This window comes from Sarcophilus harrisii, chromosome 4, assembly GCF_902635505.1.
Source record: "Sarcophilus harrisii chromosome 4, mSarHar1.11, whole genome shotgun sequence".
Taxonomy (NCBI): domain Eukaryota; kingdom Metazoa; phylum Chordata; class Mammalia; order Dasyuromorphia; family Dasyuridae; genus Sarcophilus; species Sarcophilus harrisii.
In genome coordinates, this window is record NC_045429.1 from 25,916,851 (window position 1) to 25,937,320 (window position 20,470).

At 48.4% G+C, this 20,470-nt stretch overlaps 1 protein-coding gene across 1 annotated transcript in view; it reads left to right on the forward strand.

The window, feature by feature from the left end:
* Positions 1–12,793: 12,793 nt before the first annotated feature.
* Positions 12,794–20,470, forward strand: part of LOC100928716 (BEN domain-containing protein 5) — a 633,364-nt gene continuing 625,687 nt past the window's right edge. The window contains exon 1 of the mRNA XM_031969153.1: positions 12,794–12,877. Within this exon, the coding sequence (XP_031825013.1) occupies positions 12,844–12,877 (34 nt within the window). The 5' untranslated portion in view covers positions 12,794–12,843. The remainder of the gene's footprint in view (positions 12,878–20,470) is intronic.

Consider the following 20,470-nt stretch of genomic DNA (forward strand, 5'->3'; position numbering starts at 1 on the left):
GGCAGAGTTCAAATCCTACCACCGACACTAGCTGAGGGATCCTGGGCAAGTCCCTTAACCTTCCTCAGTTTCTGATTCCTCATCCTTAAAATGGGCAAATACCCCCTCCTTCCTCCCGGGGCTGTTGTGAGAATCAAGTGAGAGATAATATATAAAGCAGAACTGTAAGCGTGACATGAATCTCACTGTTATTATTGATAATTATTATGTTTAACCCCCTTTATGGGAAGGTAGGAAAAGTCGGGTTCAGAGAGAAAGAGTCTTGCTTCAGGTTGCCCAGTGTGTGGGTGGGACGTCTCCCCAGAACCCAGGTCTCTCCCCACCTGTTCCCCTCATTCCCTTCTTACTTCACATCTCTTGGATCATCCTTACTAGAAGGGACCTTATTTCCCTGAGGCTTCTATGGCCTATCAGGACACAAAGGGCCCTTATCAAAAACAAATAAGACGGGATGACCATGGAGAGTTTGGCCGCCAGGTGGGGGACGGCCCGCAGCTGTCCATGTCCCACCACAAGGGAAGGCCGGCTAGGGAGAGAGCGTGGAACGCCACCATGGCAGAGGCTGGAGGGAATGCCCAGATCCCAGGGAGCCTGAAAGAGTAAGTGGGAGCATCCTGCCGAAGGGATGGATAATAGGAGTGTGGGCTGGCATACAGTAAGTGCTTAATAAGTCCTTGCGGATCTGACCCGAGCGTCTGACGCAGGGGTACAGAACAGCTCCTTGAGGTCCCCCGGCCCCGGTGGAACTTGCCAGCCCACCTCCCTCTCTGCCCCGTTATTCCGCCCGCTCTCTGTGCCCAGAATGCACTTCCTACTCACCTCCACCTCCGCCTCTGTCACGGCTCAGCTCATCTGCTCTCTCCTAGGGGAACCCTTCCTGTATCCAAATTATTCTCTCTCCTCAATGATCATTCTGGCCGGTCGGTTTTCATGGCCTTTCCTCGCCCCAGTAAGTCCTGAGGACGCGTGCGCCGAGTACCCAGCACTGTGCCCTGCACACAGTAGGCACTGCCAGCATAGCACCTGGCACCTAGTAGGTCCTTAATTAACATTTATAGATAATTGCTTGTTGGGTTGCATTGGATAGCTTTCCAGGGCCTGGCACAAACTCTATAGCCTGAGGAGGGAGTGAGAGAGAATTGATGCCGTGGAAAGGATTCTGGCTTTGGAGAAATCGCAGCTGGGTTCGAATGCTGACTGTGGGATGCAGGACAATCATTCTGGTCCTCGGTGTCCTCAAAGGTGAAATGAGGGCTTTGGATAAGATGCCCCTAAGGCTTCTCCAGTTCTAGGCCCGGGACCCTGTGTAGCTCTTGAGCCTCAGTCTCCTCATTTGTCAAATGGGAGTGTTTGGCCCCTGAGCCCCAGACACAAGCCTCTGGGGTTCACTGCCGTTCTGTCTCTCCGATCAGCGAAGGAATTGCTGCACTTGTGGAGGGGCCTCCAGAGAAAGCCTCGCCTGGTCGGGGTGGGAAAGGGGGGCAAAACGGAGGGGGAGGCGCCAGTGTTTACAGAAACAGACCCAGCAGGAAGCGCCAAGGGACGCCTTTCCTTGACAGTGGACAGGAAAGTCCCCGGGAGCCCCAGTGGGGCGGCTGCATTTCTGAGGAAGCAGACACCCTGGGGTCCTCCGCAGGAGGCCTCCCTAAAGACGCTTTCAGCACCGAGCTGCTTGGTGAGACACATGGAAAATCTCCTCAGACTCCAGCCTCAGGAAAGCAAAAACAGAATGCCATCTCCTGCCACCCCCTCACTTCCTGTGCTCTTCCTCTGGAGTCTCCCGGCTCAGAACTGTGCAGCCTGCGCGTCTCAGCGGCCCGTGCCATCCTGCCCCTTGCCCGCCCCTCCTCCTCCTCGCTTCGGTGGGCTGGGGGTTGGGTCCTTCCTTCTTGTGTCCCCTCACACAGAGGCCAGAGACGGTGAGAGCCGTGGGGCTGGGGGATGCCCTATTCTCCCATTTCCCAGAGAACATTTTCTCTCTCGGGGAACTCAAGGAAAGTGTTCAAGGGGAAAACGGAGGGCCTTGGGAGTCTGGAGACTGAGCTGGAGTCCCGGGACAGCCATCTCCCGGTTCCCTCACTGCTCTCGGACTCCGTCGGCCCAATCCAAGCTCTTGCTGCCCTCCCCCATCTCTGCTCGAGGATCTCTGACGAAGGACAACGGCCCATCTTGGGGTGGCCCATTTGAATCTTGGCAGCTCTCCTTGCCGGCCTGGCCTTTCCCCCTGGCTGCTGCCCCTTCTTTATGGACTCTCCGGCCACCTCCCCTCCTTTGGATTTGCAGGGCAGTGCCCATCCCAAGCCCCCACGGCTTACGGTGTCGGCACTGCTGCTCCTTCCTGGGCCGACCTCAGAGCACCCATCTCACCCTGCCAGACCAGCTCCTCATCCTTAAAAGGCTTGCAGGAAGGACTGGACGCTTTAAGAAAGAGCCTGGGGTCGGTACCTTGGCTTCAAACCCTGACTTTGCCATTGTAGGGCTATCCTATTTCCCCTCTGGCCTTCAGGGTCCCCATCTGTGAAATGGGGGGGTTTGGACAAGGTGACCCCACGGCCCTTCCCGGGGCTGAGTCTGTGTAGTCCCTGAGCCTCGGTTTCCTCTGTCCAAGGACTGGCTGGGCCCCGGGGTCCCTCTGGATGGGGAGAAGGTGCAATACCGGGCTAAGGCCGGTTCCGAGGGCGGGGGCGGGGGCAGAAGGCTCCTGGCCAGAGGCCGCTGGGCCCAGTCCCTGGGAAGCCCTTTGCAGACTTAAAGCCCTGACTCCAGGTTCTCTGCCGCGGTGGTGGGTGGAAGCCGCCCTGTACCAGTAAGCCCTGGGACACTGAAAAACGGTGCGATGGGACTTGGAGGAAGGACCGGCTCCCTGGCAAGTGGGAGGGAGGAACTAGGGCATGAGTCATAGAGGGAGTGGGCCGAGCTGGCAGCTGAGGGGGACAGGTCTGAAATACTGGCTGCTCCCGGCAGGCCGGCCTCCGGGGACTGGACCGTGGAGCCAGGAAACGCAGCCAGGCCCGCCGGCCCGTGGCCTGGCCTAGGCCTCCCAGAACGACGGAGATGCGGGCTCGGTCAGGCAGGACCTCGGGTGCCTTGTCTGGCTTCTCTGGGATCGAGGCAGGCTCTGGCTCTTCTTCCCCTCTTTAGGGTCACAGACTCCCGTCCAGGAAGGAAACTTAACTCCCATCTAGTCTAGCCCCTTTGTCCCCAGATGAGACCCAGGGACGGGGTCCGGTCGCACAGCAAAGTCCCTGGTCCTTGAATCCAATCCCAACTAATTCAATCCAGAGAATATTTATTTTTAAGCTGCCTTCCGTCGCCTCTTCCTTGAATAGCTCCTTCCCTCTTCCCCACGGTGAGCCATTCCTGATGACAAAGAATAAAAAAACCCAAAAAGAAATCGACCGACTCATCAACTGTCTGACGGTGTATGCCACATATTCCACCCACAGTCCCCCACCTCTGCAGAGGGAGGAGCATTCTTCCAATCCCTTCTCTGGGTTCAAGCTTCAGCATCATGACTGATGAATATTTATCATGTGGTTCTTTGGGGGAGCTTATTTTGATTCACACACAACTTGTACCCACAAGGTGAGGTCTTTGAGGACAGGGAAACTTTCATTTTTAATTTTGTACTCCCAGACCTAGCACGGTACCAGGTATGTAGTAGAGCTCAATAAATGCTGGTGATTGATTACGATCATGGAGGAGGGGGCCTGGAGCCTAAAATTCTGAATGCAGACCCATAGAGTATCATGACACAGACCTTAAATGTGCTATAAATACTTACAATAATGACAACAGCGTTTTTGGTCTTGATTTATGATGGGGACCCCAGATTTTGCAGCCGTACAATATTATTAGAACGCTGATGCCATAGAGCAGGGCTTTCGGAACTTTTTTCACTTGCTACCCTTTTTTGTCCAAGAAATTTTTATGCAAACCCAGGTTTACAAGTATATAAAATAGGTCTAAAAAACAAACATTTGCTGGCACTGAATCATAATTTTGCGACCTCCACATTCAGTTATGGACCCCCCCACACAGTTTTCTATGGAAATAAGGGTTGGTTTGTTTTTGACACAGTGAACAACTTGAAAATCCTTATAGAGTTGGTTAGAGTTGGAAGGAAATTCAGAAATCGTCATCTTCCTCTCATAGCCGAGGAAACTGAGTCAGGCAGTGACAAAGTGATTTGCATCATGACACAGGTAAGACATGTCAGAGGCAGAAGTGTCTGAAATTAGGTATTTCTGAGTCCAAGTCCTATCCTATGCCACAAAGCTGCCTCTTAAGAAGGAAAATAAACCCTTATCTCAAAGCCTCTGACTTTCTGACCTCCACCTGTCTTTCTAATCTGATTTATGTGCTCTGTGGTCCAGTACAACCGGTCCAAACTTGACATGGTATCTCTTACCTTGGGTTTTTGCACGTCTGGAATGAAGTCCTTCTTAAGCTTCACCTCTTAGAAGTTTTACTTTCCTTCAAGACTTAATCACTAGTAAAAAACAGAAAAAAGAAAAGAAAAGACTTAGTCACTAGTACTCAGGAACCCTCTTTTTTATTAAAGTATTTTAATTTTCAAAATGTATGCATGGATAATTTTTCAACATTAACCCTTGTGAAACCTAGTGTTCCAATTTCTCTCCCTTCCTCTCACCTCTTCCCCCAGATGGTAAGTAATCCAATGTGTATTAAACATAGTAAACATATATGTTTAATCCAATATATGTATATATTTATACAGTTATCATGCTGCACAAGAAAATTCAAATCAAACAGGATAAAAACTGAGAAAAAATAAAATACAAGCAAACAACAATAGAAAATGTGAAAATGCTATGTTGTGATCCACACATAGTTCCCACAGTTCTCTCTCTGGGTGTAGATGGCTCTCTTTGTCACAAGATCATTGGTATTGATCTAAATCATCTCATTGTTGAAGAGAGCCACGCCCATCAGAATTGATCATCGTATAATCTTGTTGTTGCCGTGTACAATGATCTTCTGATCCTGCTCACTTTCCTCAGCATCAGTTCCTGTCAGTCTCTCCAGGTCTCTCTGAAATCATCCTGCTGATCATGTCTTACAGAACAATAATATTCTATAACATTCAGCTCTATAACTGAATGGATGCCCATCAGTTGGAGAAAGGCCATTCTCCAACTGCTGGGCATCCATTCCGTTTCCAGGTTCTGGCCACTACAAAAAGGGCTGTCACAAACATTTTTGCACATGTGGGTCCCTTTCCAGGATGCCCCTTTTATAGGAAGTTGTTTCTGGTTTCTAATCAGATTCCATATTATTTTTTTTAAAATAATGGGAATCTGATTATTTTTTTTAAAATAATGGCTTTATACTTTTTAAAATACATACAAAGATAGTTTTCAACATTCACCCTCCCAAAACCTTGTGTTCCAAATATTTCTTCCTCCCTGCCTCCCCCTTCTTCCCTCTACGGCAATTAATCCAATATAGGTTATACATGTGCAATTCTTCTAAACATATTTCCACATTTCTTTTTTTTCTTTTTTTTTTTATTAACCCACACTTAACACCATACACCAAGATATATTTCCACATTTCTTATACTGTACAAGAAAAATCAGATTAAAAAAGAAAAAAAGTGAGAAAGAAAAAACAGGCAGGCAAACCACAACAAAAAAGGTGAAAATACCGTGTTGTGGTCCTCACTCAGTCCCCACAAGCCTCTCTCTGGGTGCAGATGGCTCTCTCCATCACAAGTCTGCTGGAATTGGCCTGAATCACCTCATTGTTGAGAAGAGTCGCATCCATCACAGTTGATCCAGAGTCTGCATTGTTAAAGACCATAGTTTAGAAAGGTCAACATCTCCCACTGATTCTGGGGCCAGCTCCAGTTGACCTGACATAAATCTTGCCCCTGGACCCAGATGGCTCTGGAAGAGAAAGTGAGGCAAGAGTCCTTCCTCGCCCAGCCGCCCCTCACTTAAATCCACTTCACTTGCATGTCATGGCATCAGCTCCCTGACATCCTGCTCCTTTTTGAGAACGAAGGATAAACATTTCCCAACAGAATATCTTGTGGTCTGTTTTTTTGTGCCCATATTGATTCCCCTCAGGAGAATGTAGGCTCCTAGAGGCTTCCTTTTTGTCTTCAGAGCCCCAGCATATAACTGAGTGCCTTGTATACAGAAGAAACTTAAAAAAAAAAGATTGAATGAGGATCATCCAAAGCACCATGTGATGCAGTCTCATTCAACTCAATAAATATGCATTAAGTGCCTCCTGGGTTCTAGGTTCTGTATCAGGGACTAAGGTACAAAGACAGTAGTTAAATAGTTTCTGCCTCCAAGGAACTTTTGTTCTATAAAATAAAAACTGAATAAATTCAAAATAATAAACTCCCTCTATTATTCAGTCTTGGGTTTAATCCATTTTCTATCTAACTGGTGTTCAGACAGTAATGGATTGATTCGAGAGGTGATCCATCATCTGTATGTCATTGTCCTAATAATACACATTTTGAGAAATCTGACAATCCTGGGCTTATGCGCATGTAGGGAGATCTCTTCAGGGTTTTTCTTCTTGGGAACATCAGAATATAATTCATGTCTAGGTCTCTTGACAAGGGCCCTCAGACATCCTGATCTCATGCAGACATTCAGGTATATCTATCGATGTATTTAATTTTGATCTACCTATTTTTCTTTTTTTCTATCTATATATTTAGTGAAGATATATAATATAGATATATGCTTATATAATAAAGATATATTTGATCTACCTGTGTGTATACATATTCAATAAAGATATATGCATACATAATTATAACATATAGGTATATATCATATATCCTATATATCAGGATTTTTCAACCTTTTTCCAATTACGATCTCTTTTCACCCAAGAAATTTTTACATGGCTCTGGGTATATAGCTTTATAAAATAGGTATATAAATGAAACATTATGATAATAAATCACAATTTTACAATCCACAGTTTAAGAAGCTTTAATATATATAATTAAAATGTATCTATATAATAAGATATATATGCATATAATAAAGATGTATGTGTGTGTGTGTGTATTTATATATACATGTTTTTGTTGTGGTTTGCCTGCCCTTTTCTTCTTTTTCACTTTTTTCCTTTTTAATCTGATTTTTCTTGTACAGTATAAGAAATGTGGAAATATGTTTAGAAGAACTGCACATGTATAACCTATAATGGGTTAATTGCTGTTGAGGGAAGAAGGGGGAGGCAGGGAGGGAGAAATATTTGGAACACAAGGTTTTGCGAGGGTGAATGTTGAAAACTATCTTTGTATGCATTTTAAAAAGTATAAATCTATTATTTAAAAAAAACAACAATATGGAATCTGATTAGAAGAGAAACCAGAAACAACTTCCTATAAAAGGGGCATCCTAGAAAGGGACCCACATGTGCAAAAATGTTTGTGGCAGCCCACTGTAAACAAATGTCTGATCTTTCTATCATCAGTACGAGACAGATTTTACCTACCCCATGGAAAAAAAAGGAAAAGGATCCACAGAAGATCATAGTCAAGGCAATTCTTTCTTCTTCAGTGACTCCTACCTGCCCTACTATTTAGACTTTCCTGAAATGTAAATGTTCTCAAAGTCCAAAGAGATAGAATCGTTTATATTCTGGTGAGTGCTTCATTCATCAAGGATCCTCAGACATATAGTGTAATGCTACAGTTTTAGATTTTCCTAAAGTGAACTTTCTATTTAGAGATACTAGAGTTAGCCCCTTTTCCAACAGTAAGGTCCTATCAATTTCACTACTATAATAAAATTTCTTAAACTGGGATCTTGAACATTTAAATTTTTTAATTTTAAAAAATTTAGTATTTTGTTTTTCCTCAATTACACGTAAAAACAATTTTCAATATTTATTTTAAAAATTGAGTTCCAAATTCTCGCCTTCCTGTCCCATCCCCTCATTGAGAAGGAAATTTGATATAGACTATCCATGTGTAGTCATGCACCGTGTTGGAACCAGTGACGTTTTATGCTTTAATATCATTGCACTAATTTTTGTCCAGCTTGGAGCCTGCCTCTGATCGTTGGATAATGTTTAAGAGCTTTAAGGTTGTCTTACTTGCATCAATTCACTTGATCCTTACAACAATGCAGAGAAATAGGTGCTATTTTATCCTTATTTTTGGTAAGCTCCCTAAGGGCAATTGGGAGCTACTGAAGATTCCTGAGCAGTAGTGGTACAGTCAGATCTATGCTTAAGGATGTTGGTTTGGTAGCTTATTAAGAGTCCTTTGCAGAAGTCAAGAACTTTATGAACACAGTTACAAAATACTTTCCACACACATTAGATTTTCAGATCTAATCCCTTGGAAAAATATCAAGTGCTCATGGGTACATTGTCATTTGCCTCTCTCCTAGCTTCTTCCTCTGTTCCCTGGAGCTGCCTCATCACCCAAAAACCTTCTGTTTTCTAGAGAAAAATATCAGGAATTGAAAGATAGGACAAGCTTGGGAAATTTTAGAAATTTCCCACAAAATCCTACAGTCCCCCAATTATTCTGCACTTAGAAAGCCAGCTCTGCCTCTTAAAAATAACATCCCTGCACACAAAGAAAGTCTGACTGAAACAAGTGGGAAAATATCAAGTGCTCTTGGATAGGTTGAGCCAATAGAATAAAGATGACAATATTACCTAAATTAATCTACTTATTCAGTACCATACCAAACTCCCAAGAAATTACTTTATAGAGCTCGAAAAAAATAACAATTTATTTGAAAGAACAAAAGGTCAAGAAATTCAAGGGAATTAATAAAAAAATGCAAACAAAGGTGGCCTACCTGTACCAGACCTAAAACTATTATAAAGTAGCAAAAAACCTTTGGGGACTGGCTAAGAAAGAGAGTAGTTGATCAGAGGAATAGGTTAGGTCACAGAACAAAATAGTCAATGACTATAGAAATCTAGTCTTTGACAAACCAAAGACCCCAGCTTTTGGGATAAGAATTCACTATCTGACAAAAGCTGCTGGGAAAATTATAAACTAGTATGGCGGAAACTAGGCATTGATCCATACCTAATGCCATATACCAGGATAAGATCAAAATGGGTTCATGATCTAGACCTAAAGAATGATATTATAAATAAATTAGAACATAGGATAGTTAACCTCTCAGATCTGTGGAGAAAGAAGGACTTTGTGGCCAAAGAAGAATTGGAGTACATTATTGAATGCAAAATGGATAATTTTGATTATATTAAGTTAAAAAGTTTTTGTATAAACAAAACCAATGCAGATAAAATTAGAAGAGAAGCAATAAATTGGGAAATCATTTTCACATTTAAGGGTTCTGATAAAGGCCTCATTTCTAAAATATATAGAGAATTGACTCAAATTTATAAGAATTCAAGCCATTCTCCAATTGATAAATGGTCAAAGGATATGAATAGGCAATTTTCAGATGAAGAAATTGAAACCATTTCTAGTTTATATGAAAAGATGCTCTAAATCATTATTGAACAGAGAAATGCAAATTAAGACAGCTCTGAAATATCACTTCATACCTCTCAGCTTGGTTAAGATGATAGGAAAAGATAATGAGGAATGTTGGAGGGGATGTGGGAAAACTGGGACACTGATACATTGTTGGGGGAGTTGTGAATGGGTCCAACCATTCTGAAAAGCAATTGGGAACTATGTCCAAAAAGTTATCAAACTGTGCATATACCCTTTGACCCAGCAGTGTTTCTGTTGGGTTTATATCCCAAAGAGTTCTTAAAAGAGGGAAAGGGACCTGTATGTGCACGAATGTTTGTGGCAGCCCTGTTTGTAGTGGCCAGAAACTGGAAACTGGGTGGATGCCCATCAGTTGGAGAATGGCTGAATAAATTGTGGTATATAAATGTTATGGCACATTATTATTATTATTATTAGAACATTATTATTCTAGAAGAAACAACCAGCAGGATGATTTCAGAGAGGCCTGAAGAGACTTACAGGAACTGATGCTGAGGGAAATGAGAACTAGGAGATCGTTATACATGGCAACAACAAGACTATATGATGATCAATTCTGATGAATGTGGCTCTTTCGAACAATGAAATGATTCAGACCAGTTCCAATGGGCTGGTCGTGGAGAGAGCCATCTACATCCAGAGAGAGGACTGTGGGAACTGAGTGTGGTTCATAACAGCATTTTCACTCTTTTTGTTGTTTGTTTAAATTTTGTTTTCTTTCTCTTTTTTTCTTTTGGTTCTGATTTTTCTTGTGCAGCAAGAGAATTGTGGAAATATATAGAGAGGACTAGCACATGTTTAACATATATTAGATCACTTGCTGACTGGGAGAGGGGGGAAGAGAAGAACAAAAATTAAAACACAGAGTTTTGTAAGGATGAATGTTCAAAATTGTCCACATATATATTTTGAAAGTAAAGAAAAAAATTATAATTAAAAAAAAAGTCCTTTGCAGGCTTAGCATTGAAGTCAATAAAAAAAGGATAAGAATTTGAGTGAGTTGGACTCGATAGTCTATACGTCAGCATGGTATATTAGAAAAAGAATGGGATCTTGGGTCAAACCATGCTTTGAACCCAGTCTCTTCCCTGAATTATCTATGTGAAGATAGGTGAGTCATTTTCTCTGTCAGTTCTTTCATTATGCAAGCAAAGGGGGTAGACTAGATGATTTCTGTGATCAATTGATCCGGGTCATACTCCCTGTCCCAGGGGCTTTCAAGGCTCTGTCCTGGGCTTCCTCTCTTCCTCCGTAAGATGATGTCACTTGATGATGTCACCAGCTCCGACGGATTCAACTGCAGTATCATGTCTATGTAGATGATTGCCAGCTTGAATTTTCAAGCTCTATTTTCTCTCCTGAGCTCCAGTCTCTTATCATCAGCTTCCTTTTGGCTGGGTGAGTTGTAGGAATCTCAAAATAGAACATTCTTTTCTCCCACTAAACTTTCTCTGACTTCCCAACTTTCCTATTCTTGCTACCCAGATGTAATCCTTGACTTCTCACACAGAGGGCCAGTCTTGTCCTTTTCTCCTGTGACCTCTGGGATGTGTCTCTTTGTCCCCACTCAAACTGCCCTCCCCCCGAGTGCGGATTTTCATCGCCCTTAGTCTGTATCCTTCTAACTGAGCATCTTGCCGCTCCCAGGCAGCATCCACTCCCCTGCCAGAATGCTGGGCCTGGAGCATCCATCGGATCGCATCACACACACACCCTTGGCCCCTTCTCACTTACTTACTCCGGTGGCTCCCTGGCACCACATGGAAAATGTGAGCCACACGAAGGCCTTCGCAGCCCGGACCGCTTCTGCCGGGCCGATCTCACATCCCACTCCACTCACTTTATGATCTAGTCACGTTATCCTTCCGAACCACCCTCCGCCTCCTAACTCTGGGCCTTTTCCTTGGCTGGTACTCCAGGCCTGGAACACTCTCCCTTCTCCCCTCTCCCAAATGCCACCTTCCACCGGAGGCCTTTGCAGTTTGGCCCATCCCTTCTGTATTGTCGGGTGCTTTCCTCTGTGATTACTAATTGGTATCAGTTAGTCAGCCAGACTAAGTTAGCTACGTTACTAGATTTCCCCCAATAGTTTTTGACACACTCTCTACTAAGTATATGGAGAGTCTGTGGGAAAATTGGCTTAAGTTTTGAGCACGCGTGAAAGAAAGTCCTCTTAATGGAGTCGCAAGGATGTTCTCTTTAGACAGTTTTTTGGTAGAGTTTTGTTTTGGAAAGTCCTAAAGCTGCCTTTCCTCAATGTGTCCTATGATACCGACACTACTGTAATTGCTCCAGTTATGGGGATACTTCTGGGATGTCAAAGGAAAAGTTTTAATCTTCCAGCCTGCAAAAATTGTGAAGTCACTTGTAGTCAAGGGAGGAGGAGGCAAAAGTTTCTATTCATAAGTAATCATCCTTTCTTTCAAAAAAGTTTATTTTTATTTTTAATTTTTGGTAATTTTATATATTTCCATTTTTTGTTTAATATTTTATTTTTATTTAATATTTTTATGAATTTCATCACTTTTTCTTTATTAAAATAAATGTTTATTTATTTTACAATTACGTGGGATAGTTTCCCCCCCACCTCCTTGGTGGGCTTTTGATTCAGCAGAGAAGCTCCAGTCCTGGTTAAGCCGTTTTGTCAGATGGGGAAACTGAGGCCCGGAGAGGGGAGGGGCCTCATTCAGGCTCACAGGGACGGAAAAGGCCGCGTGGGGTTTGAACCCAGGGGCTGGGACGCGGGTCGGCTCTCCCTCTCCCCCCTCCCCCAAGACCTCGCCGGCTTCCCAGGGGCGGCGCCACGTGCCGGAGCAGCAGCCCCACAGCCCCAGCGGCCCCAAGGCTAAGCCCAGGGTCCCGGGAGAAGGACCAGGAGGCGTGTCCGGGGCGGCGCTAGGGGCGGAGTCACGGGATTTTTCCATGGGGCAGTTCCCCAGAGAGGGCGCGTGGGAAAGGTGGGGGCCGGGGGCGGGGCCGTGCTACCGAAGGGGGCGGGGCCGTGCTACCGAAGGGGGCGGGTCACGAGGAGGGGCGGGGCTCCTCCTCGAGGCCTGAGAAGGGAAGGCAGAGAGGGGCGGAGCCCCAAGGGGCGTGAACAGGGCGCGAGCGCGATGTGAGGGGCGGAGCTTCCGGGCACGTTCCGCCAGGGGGCGGGGCGGGGGCGGGGTTTCGCCCAGGCGCCCTCCTGTCGTCTAGGCAACGGCGGCGCGGCTTCTTCCAGGGCCGCGCGGCGGGGGCAGGCGCGGAACGGCACTGCGCGGGGCGCGTGGGGCACGGCCGGGGGGCGCGTGAGGCGTGTCGCGGAGGGGGATCCGCGCGTGACCAGGGGCCGCGGGCCAGCCATCATGGCGGAGCGGAGCCAGACCGCGTCCGAGGCAGGTCGGTAAGCGCGCGCGCGCGTGGCCGTGGGGTGTACGTGTGCGTCCCCTGCCGCGGTCCGGGGGGCGCTGGGGTCACGGGGTAACGGGGAGCGGGGTCGGGGAGGTCACGCGGCCTAGGCCGCAGGGGGCGCTGTCGCGTGAGGTCGGGGGAGGAGAGAAGGCTACTCTCGGGAGGGCGTGCGTGAGCCAGCAGTGGGTGGGATGCCAGAGGCAAGGGGGCCCGCTTGTGGGGAGGCGGGATGGGGCCACGGGGGTGGTAGGAGGGCGCCCGGGATTCCCCGGGTCCGGGCGGGGCAGCGGGTGGGGGCGGGGCTGCGGCTTCTTGGGGGGGGGAGGGGGGAGCGGGGGGCGGCTTCACAGTCACTGGACTGGGAGCCCTGTTGGGCAGCGCTGCCCTCCGCCCTTTAGTGCGTCCCGGCGCGCGGCTCTGCTTCCGGGGCACATAGTAGGTCCTCAGCTGATGCTTGCTGAGCTTGTCCCACTGCTGTGGTAGAATTCCTTCCAAGGGCCGTTTCTGCCCAACTGTTTCCATAACCACCGAGTTTTATGTTTCCCCATTCCGGGAAGGGGGCTTCTGTGAGGACCACCTACTGCGTGCCAGTGCTCGGGGATGGGGATGCAAGGAGCGGCAGACATACTGTTCCTGCCTCCGGGGGCCCACGGCCAGGGTGCCAGATGACACGGGGGCGGCCCCGGGCATCAAGCTTAACCGTTTAGAAGGGCTTCCCTTCTCTGAAGTCCGCAGTAAGCATCGGGCGCCTACTCTAGGTCAGCTAGAGGGCGGGAATAAATGCTCGTTCACTGATGGACTAGTGGGGTCATGGGGGAGGGGCCTGCAGGGCCTCCTTCCACCGACCCCCTCCAAAGTTGCCCCCTCCTCGCGGTCCAAAGGAGAATTCCTCTTTCCTCTCCACCCCACCCAGCAGAGGGGACAGGTGGAGCAGTGGGCGGTGTGTCGGGAGCAGGGCTCACACTGAGGAAGACCTGGGGTCAGATTCCCGTCCAGTCGCTCCATCTGTTTGCCTCGGTGTCCTCACCTGTCAAATGAGCCGCAGAAGGAAACGGCAGACGACTCCAGCGTCTGAGCCAAGAAAACCCCAAGCGGGGCCGTGAGGGGCCAGACGCCATCCAAGAGCGCCCTGCACGAGTCGCTTAACTGCTGTCTGCCTCAGTTTCCTCGCCTGTAATTTGGAATAGCAGCAGTGATTCTGGTGAGGCGCAGATGAGCAGAGCCTGGCAAGTGGCAGGCACAGCCCCGGTGCTTCTTTCCTTCCTCCTCCTCCCTCAGGGTCCAGGATTCCACGGCCTTCTGGGCAGCATGTACACACCATCCCAGACCCCCTCTAATCTGCCTCCCCAGCACACCCCCTTCTCTGCTCTGGCACCCAGACCCGCCTCACTTCATGCTGGCTCACGTGGGGTCCCTGCGCCACTCGGGGGATCTCTCCTCAGTAACCGGCCGTGGCTTCCTGACGCTGCCAGATCTTTTTGTTATTTCCAGCCTTCTTCCTCCCCGTCCTCGGGGGCAGTGGCCGGCCCCTAAGCTCGTGGCCATTTCTTACTGCCCTCCTCGGCGGCTCGGCGCCCCTTCCCGAGATTCCCTTCTGTCTGCTTGGTGTATTTGGTGGCCATGTCACCCCCGTTCATTGGCGTGTGGGCTTCTTGTGGACAGGACTGTGTTTGCAGAGACCCTGGCAGGCAGAAGGCTCGCTGACCCCGCTGGGGGCCCTCACTCTGCAGAGTCCAAGGTGGGGGGCAGAGGAGCATTATCTCGGCCATCCTAGCCGCCGCCTGCAGCCAGCTAGAGGCTCAGCTTGGCCCGTGCCGGGGGCCCACTGTGGAGGGGCTGGTACTCAGATGGGTGCCCTTTGGTATCTTCTAATTAAAAATCATTTCTCCAAATGTTTTCTGCTCCAAGAACTCCCTCTTCCTCTGACCCGTGGGCAGATGAGGGGCCCCGGGAGCATTAGTTGAACAGCTGAACATACAATGACTTTTGCCTCTCCTAATTTCTGCCACATCTTCCTGCTTGCCCCTTCTTTACCAAGGGCATGTTTCCCAAGGGCCAGTTCTGGACGTTCCTCTTTCTCTTCCTCTTCCCCTCCTTTTCCCTTTCCTAAAATAGTGGTTGAGATGGGTTTGTTGGGGTTTCCATCTGGCTAGTCAGTGCGCCCAAGCTGCCATCCCTGCTTGCTGGATCTGTCTCAGGGTGCCAAATGCCCACAAGTCTCTTATGGACACAGCCGAGCGACTTGCTCTTGCTCTGTTACTAAGGGAAGTTTGGCCGAGCGTGGGTATCTTTCTGTGCAGTTTGAGGCATGTTGGGAACAAGGGAAGGAGTTTATGGAACAGGAACTCCCCTCCCCCTCCTGGAGCCCGGAGGTAGTGGGGAAAGCAGCCTCCTTCTTTTGACAGTTGGCAGAAGGCCGGGTGCAGAGCAGGGGGCTCGGAACGCTTGACCCCACGTATTAGTCAAGTCCCCAGGAGAAGCTCTTGTGCGGCTGGCGGAGTGCCGCCCGAGCCTCTCCTTCTCACCTGTCTGTTCTCGTATCCTCCCCTTCCCACACGCTGCGGTCCCCTGGCTGTTCTGCACCCACGGCTCCGTCTCCGGTGTCTTCGCACAAGCTGTCCCCCAGCCTTAGTGCTCTTCCTCCTCTCCTCCACATCCCTGGCTTTCTTCCAGACCCAGCTCAGCCTTCTGCAGGAAGTTCCCTTCTTCCCCCGCCCCACCACTCACTGTCCTCTCCCCTACCTATCTTGTCTACAATCTGGATGTTCTTTTTTGTTTTCCTTTAATATTTTACCCCCAATTACTTGTAAAAAGAAATTTAAACTTTTAAGAATTGAGGTTCAAATTCTATCCCCTTTCCTTCCCTCCTCCCTCTCTGAGATGGTGAGCAATCTGATGGTGGTTTTTCAGGCTCAATCATGAAAAGCCTTTCCACGTCAGTCTGGATCTTCTTAATATGGACATGGTCTCTTCCTGTAGAGTTTCATCCCCTCAAGGGCAGACACTTTCCATTTTTGTATCAGTTGTGCTTAGCATGGCATCCAGTTGGGGCTTAATAAGTGCACCCTGATTAAAGGTAAGGACAACTTCTTTCTTTTAATCCAGATTCTGAAAAGGTGTGGTATGTATCTGAGTCACCAATTTAGACTGAAAGTTAAAGCAGAAATCGCTTTCTGTGCTTTTGTCACATTGGGATTCCTGGGGCCAGAGACATTCGAGCTTCCGGAAGGCCCATGTCCACAGTGTCTGTGCCCAGACAGAGTGAGGGAGCATGTTGGGAATCAAAGCCCGGATCCCAGCCCTTTACCTCTTCACCCAGCCCTTAGCAAGTTCCCTGGGAACTTGCACCATACCTCCACTGCCAGGATCTCTTTCCAGCCCTCTTGCCCTTTGTGTGCTGCTGTCCTGCAGGCCTCTAAAAACCCACTGTCCTTCCTCCAGGCCACTGCTTTTCTTGGAGGGTCACTGATGGCCTTCGGTCATCTCTGTGCCAACTCCTCACTCTCCGGGAGCTGGAGGGAGAATTGAGCATGTTCTAAGCTTCCTGAGTTTGGTTCCTGAAGGCTCTGGGGCTTGTTTCCAAATGAGTGAAAAGGCAAAGGGACCAATCAGCCCAGCATCAGTGACCTGCCCTGTCGGGTCTGGGGGCTAGGAGTCCTCCAGGCCAGGCTGCATAGTCTCAGGCCTTGGGGGTAGCATTTGATGCAGGAAGTGGTTTAGAGCCTGGATCTGGATCTTGACCTTGGAGTCAATCCAGGGCCAAATTCCAGGAGCCATTTCTTCTGTCTTTGAGCCTCAGTTTTACTTGGCTGTGAGGGGACGGGCCTGGAGAATTGCTCAGACCCTTCTGGTTGTAAATCCTTCCACCACGAGTATGACCTGTAGTCCATTCTGCAGCCCACTTCCTCTTTTTATAGATAAGAAAACAGAGGGTCTGCTGGACCCCCTACTCCTTGGAATGCTGTCCTTCCAGAGGAAATGGACCCACTGTGTGGATGGTTACAATAGAGTCTGCAGGCTCCTGAGTGAGGGGAAGGTCCCGCCTCTCTATGCTGAAACTCTAGGATCAAGTGCAGATGTCATCCCAGAGTCTTAAAATTATAGAGGGGAAAAATAGAGGGTTGGTGGGGGCAGTGGGAAGGTACCAGGGGTACCTTGGAGCCCTCCTGCCCAGGAAACTCCTGGGGGCCTTGAGGGTCAGGTAAAACACCTCGGTGCTGCCCAGATCTCTGGGTAGCAATGCCAAATGACCACTTCAGCCCTTATTTCTTGACTCTCCTTGTTCTGTGGATCCTTGCCATGTCCCACCTTTGCCACCTCTGGGCCTTTCCATGGGTCCTTCTGTGTCCAAATCTCCAGTTTACTTCCACGCTCGGCATCTTCAGTCTGGGGCTTGTTTGAGGCTCCCACTGCTGGTGCCTGTCCTGGAAGTACCTTCTTCCTTGCTTCCCCCATGCCTTCCTGTGGGCATATCATCCCCTCTGACAGAAGGTGAGCAGCCTGAGGGCAGGAGCGATTTCTTTTTTTTTTTTGCATCACCACTTTGTGGTGCAGTGTCTGGCACTGTGCAGGCTCTTATTGATTGCATGAAAAAATACTAGACTAGTGACTCTTTGATTTAAAGTCCTGGTTAATCTTTTTATAGGAATTAAATAAAAACATTAAGCTTAGCTCTAATGTTTCCTAATAGCTTGAAGAAAAAGTCACTTTGAAAATGTAAATAGATTTCTTTCTTCCTTTTTTAGTAATTCTGGAAATATTTCTAGAAAAATCCTTAGAAATTTAAATTGTCCTTTTATCATTATTAAGCTTTCTTGTCCTATTTCCTGGAAGCCCCTAAGTAGTAAACATTAAAATGTTTACATAAACATCTGGGATGATGTAGCCAGAGAGGATATTGTCCTAGCTTTATTCCAGCTTATCTGAGACTGGCCTGGAGACCTTCCTTCATGTTGCCATATGTCCATTGTGCTGGTGACTGTTCCCTGGATGAAGTCTGTGTATCTGGCAGCACTTGAATGTACCTTTGGCTTTAATGCCAGTCTTGGCTCAATGTCACCTTTGGTGAATGACGCCAGAGAGCTCGTCCCACTCAGAGCAGCCAGAGGTTGTTTGCGTCCAGATGCCGACCAAACATTGCTTCTTTGCTCTTGAGTCACTGAGGAAGGCTGGCTCAGAACCTCCTTTCTCATTTGCAAGACCTCAGCTTGGAAGTAGCCTCACAGACTGGTATGTTCATGGAAGGTGGGCAGTGGATGGCCCCCTGAGGTCCTCCGGGCCGGGGCTGGCTGCTCTGCCATGGGTGGAGCTCGAGCCGAAGTTTCTGATTCTGATCCGCTGAGCGTAAGTCACCTGTGTTCACGATGGGGTTTTCTGGATGTGGATGTGCTGATTCCCTGGTTCTTGGCATCTCAGACTTAAAGTCCAAAATAGAACTCGATGTCTTCCTCCCCCAGCCTTTTTTCTGGGCCTTCCCGTGCCCATCCAGGGCACTGCAGACCTCGGAGTCCCTGCAGCTCCCCCTGCTGTCATGCTTAGCCCTCTCTCTTCCCTCTCCACAGATAGTCTCATCTGTGGTCTGCCTCTGGTCACCTCCCCTCCCATTCAGGCTCCCATCCCCTCTTGCCCAGATGATCACAGTAGTTTCCTAATTGGTTTCCCTGCTTCCAGGTCTTCACTGCTCTGCAGGATGGATTTTCCTAAAGTCACGTCGACCCCCCCCCCCCCAGCCTCGGTTCAGTTCCCCTTTTGCTTCTGGGACCAGAGTCATTTGGCATTTAGAGCTCTTTGTAACTGGTCTCCTGGCTCCTGCCCCAACTTTCCTTCTCTGGGCTCCTTATTCTGGATCTCCTCTCATGGCGCCTGTGGCACACAAGTGACTTCCACACTTTTATGGGACCCAGGGAAGATGCAGCTTTTCAGCTAGTTTCTGTTGATTTCAGTTTCTGCCCCATGTCCCTTTGAGGGGATCTGATCATTAGGAGCCCTGGAAACACAGGAAATAGGGCCTTTCCCCTGGGTTCGAGGTTTATTGTCTTAGTTAGAAAATCTTCCTAGAGAAGGAGATTGTGCTGGTGTGAGTGCTGGTGCTTCTGGGGAAATCTGCCCACTCCCTTTCAAGTACCTCCGTCATCTTTCTGGGCAAGGGGCGCTCTGAAATGGGTCCCTTGTGCTTTTTAACTTCCCCTTGGATTTCTTTCCACAGACTGGACTCTTGCTAGCAGTGTGGACTTTCTTTTACTTGTCCTCCTTGTTGGGAGCTTGAGCATTCTCTGGGTGAGGATTGTTTTTTCCTAGGGATCTTTACCTTCCATGGGACAGTGCCCAGAATCATGCTTTGGCCGTGCCGTGCTTGTGATATACTTCAGCAGTGGATTTATTGCTTTCTGAATCATAATCAGTCAAGAGTTTGCTGCCATGAACAGTGGATGGCCCGTTGCCCACAGCTCCCCTGCCCATGGGCCTAAGACTTTGTTTCCAGGGGTACCTGCAGGCTTCTAGAAGCACCTGTGTGACATCATAGATCATCTCTGTGCTGAGTTGCTCATTAGGAAGCCTGCCAGCCCTGATTCCTCTAATCTTGCTGTGGCTTAATGTGTCAAGCCAGCCTTCAGCCCCTTCTTGGGCATTTCCTGAGCATAAGCTTCCCAGACAGGCCTATCCCCCCTCCCCATGGGGATAAGCACCCTGGGAGACAGTCCTCCCTTGGTGGGGGGCTCAGGCACATTTCCTACTGCATTGTGGTGTCCTGGATGACTGGTCATATGTTCCTCCACCCCGCCCCCATCCCCAGAATTTCCCCTTGGTCTTACTCTTGAATACTTTAACTGCCCAATAAGACTTGTTTGTGCTCTCCAGGAAATAGGTTTTCCAATACATGATGCCAGTGAAAATAAGCTCCAGAGGCATATAGGGTGGGGAGGGGCTCCTGGAGCACACCCAGGGACTGGACTCCTCACAATCAGCTTTCTAGGAAGCCTTCTTGGGCAGCACAAGTTCTTGGGAAAAGCCAGCCTTTCAGGGTGGGGAGGGGGAATAACACACAAACTGCCCCCCACCAGTCAGGTCCTGCTTTGCCCAGAGGGTCTCCACTGTGGGATGGTTGGGACCTCCACAGGAAGCTCCCAGCGGGGCCTTAACATTCAAGGCCTCAGGGTGTAGGGGAGGCCCCACTTTGCCATTGATAAGCTGGGGGTTCTTGGGCACCGGAAAGTTATCTGTAAAATAGGGCCATAGTGATATTTCTCAACCCTTGCAGTTGTAAACCCTAAAGGAGTACTTGACATGTAAGTTATCCATCTCATTTTTTGGGTGAAGAAAACTAAAACAGAGAGGAAGGATTTGAATTTCACCTATTATTTCCCCAATTATTTGTCACAGCTGGTCAGAATCAGAGCCAGGATGTAAATGGAGGCCTTTTGGCTTTGAGTCCTGTTTGGAAGAAAGTTCAGAAGTGGAACGCTAAAGAAGAGATGGAAAAGGCACCTTCCTCTCCTTTGCAGAAGGAGGGCCTGGGGGTGCAGACCCCACTGAATAATGCCATATTTGTCAATGTTGACCTGCTGCCCATCCCCCTCCTCT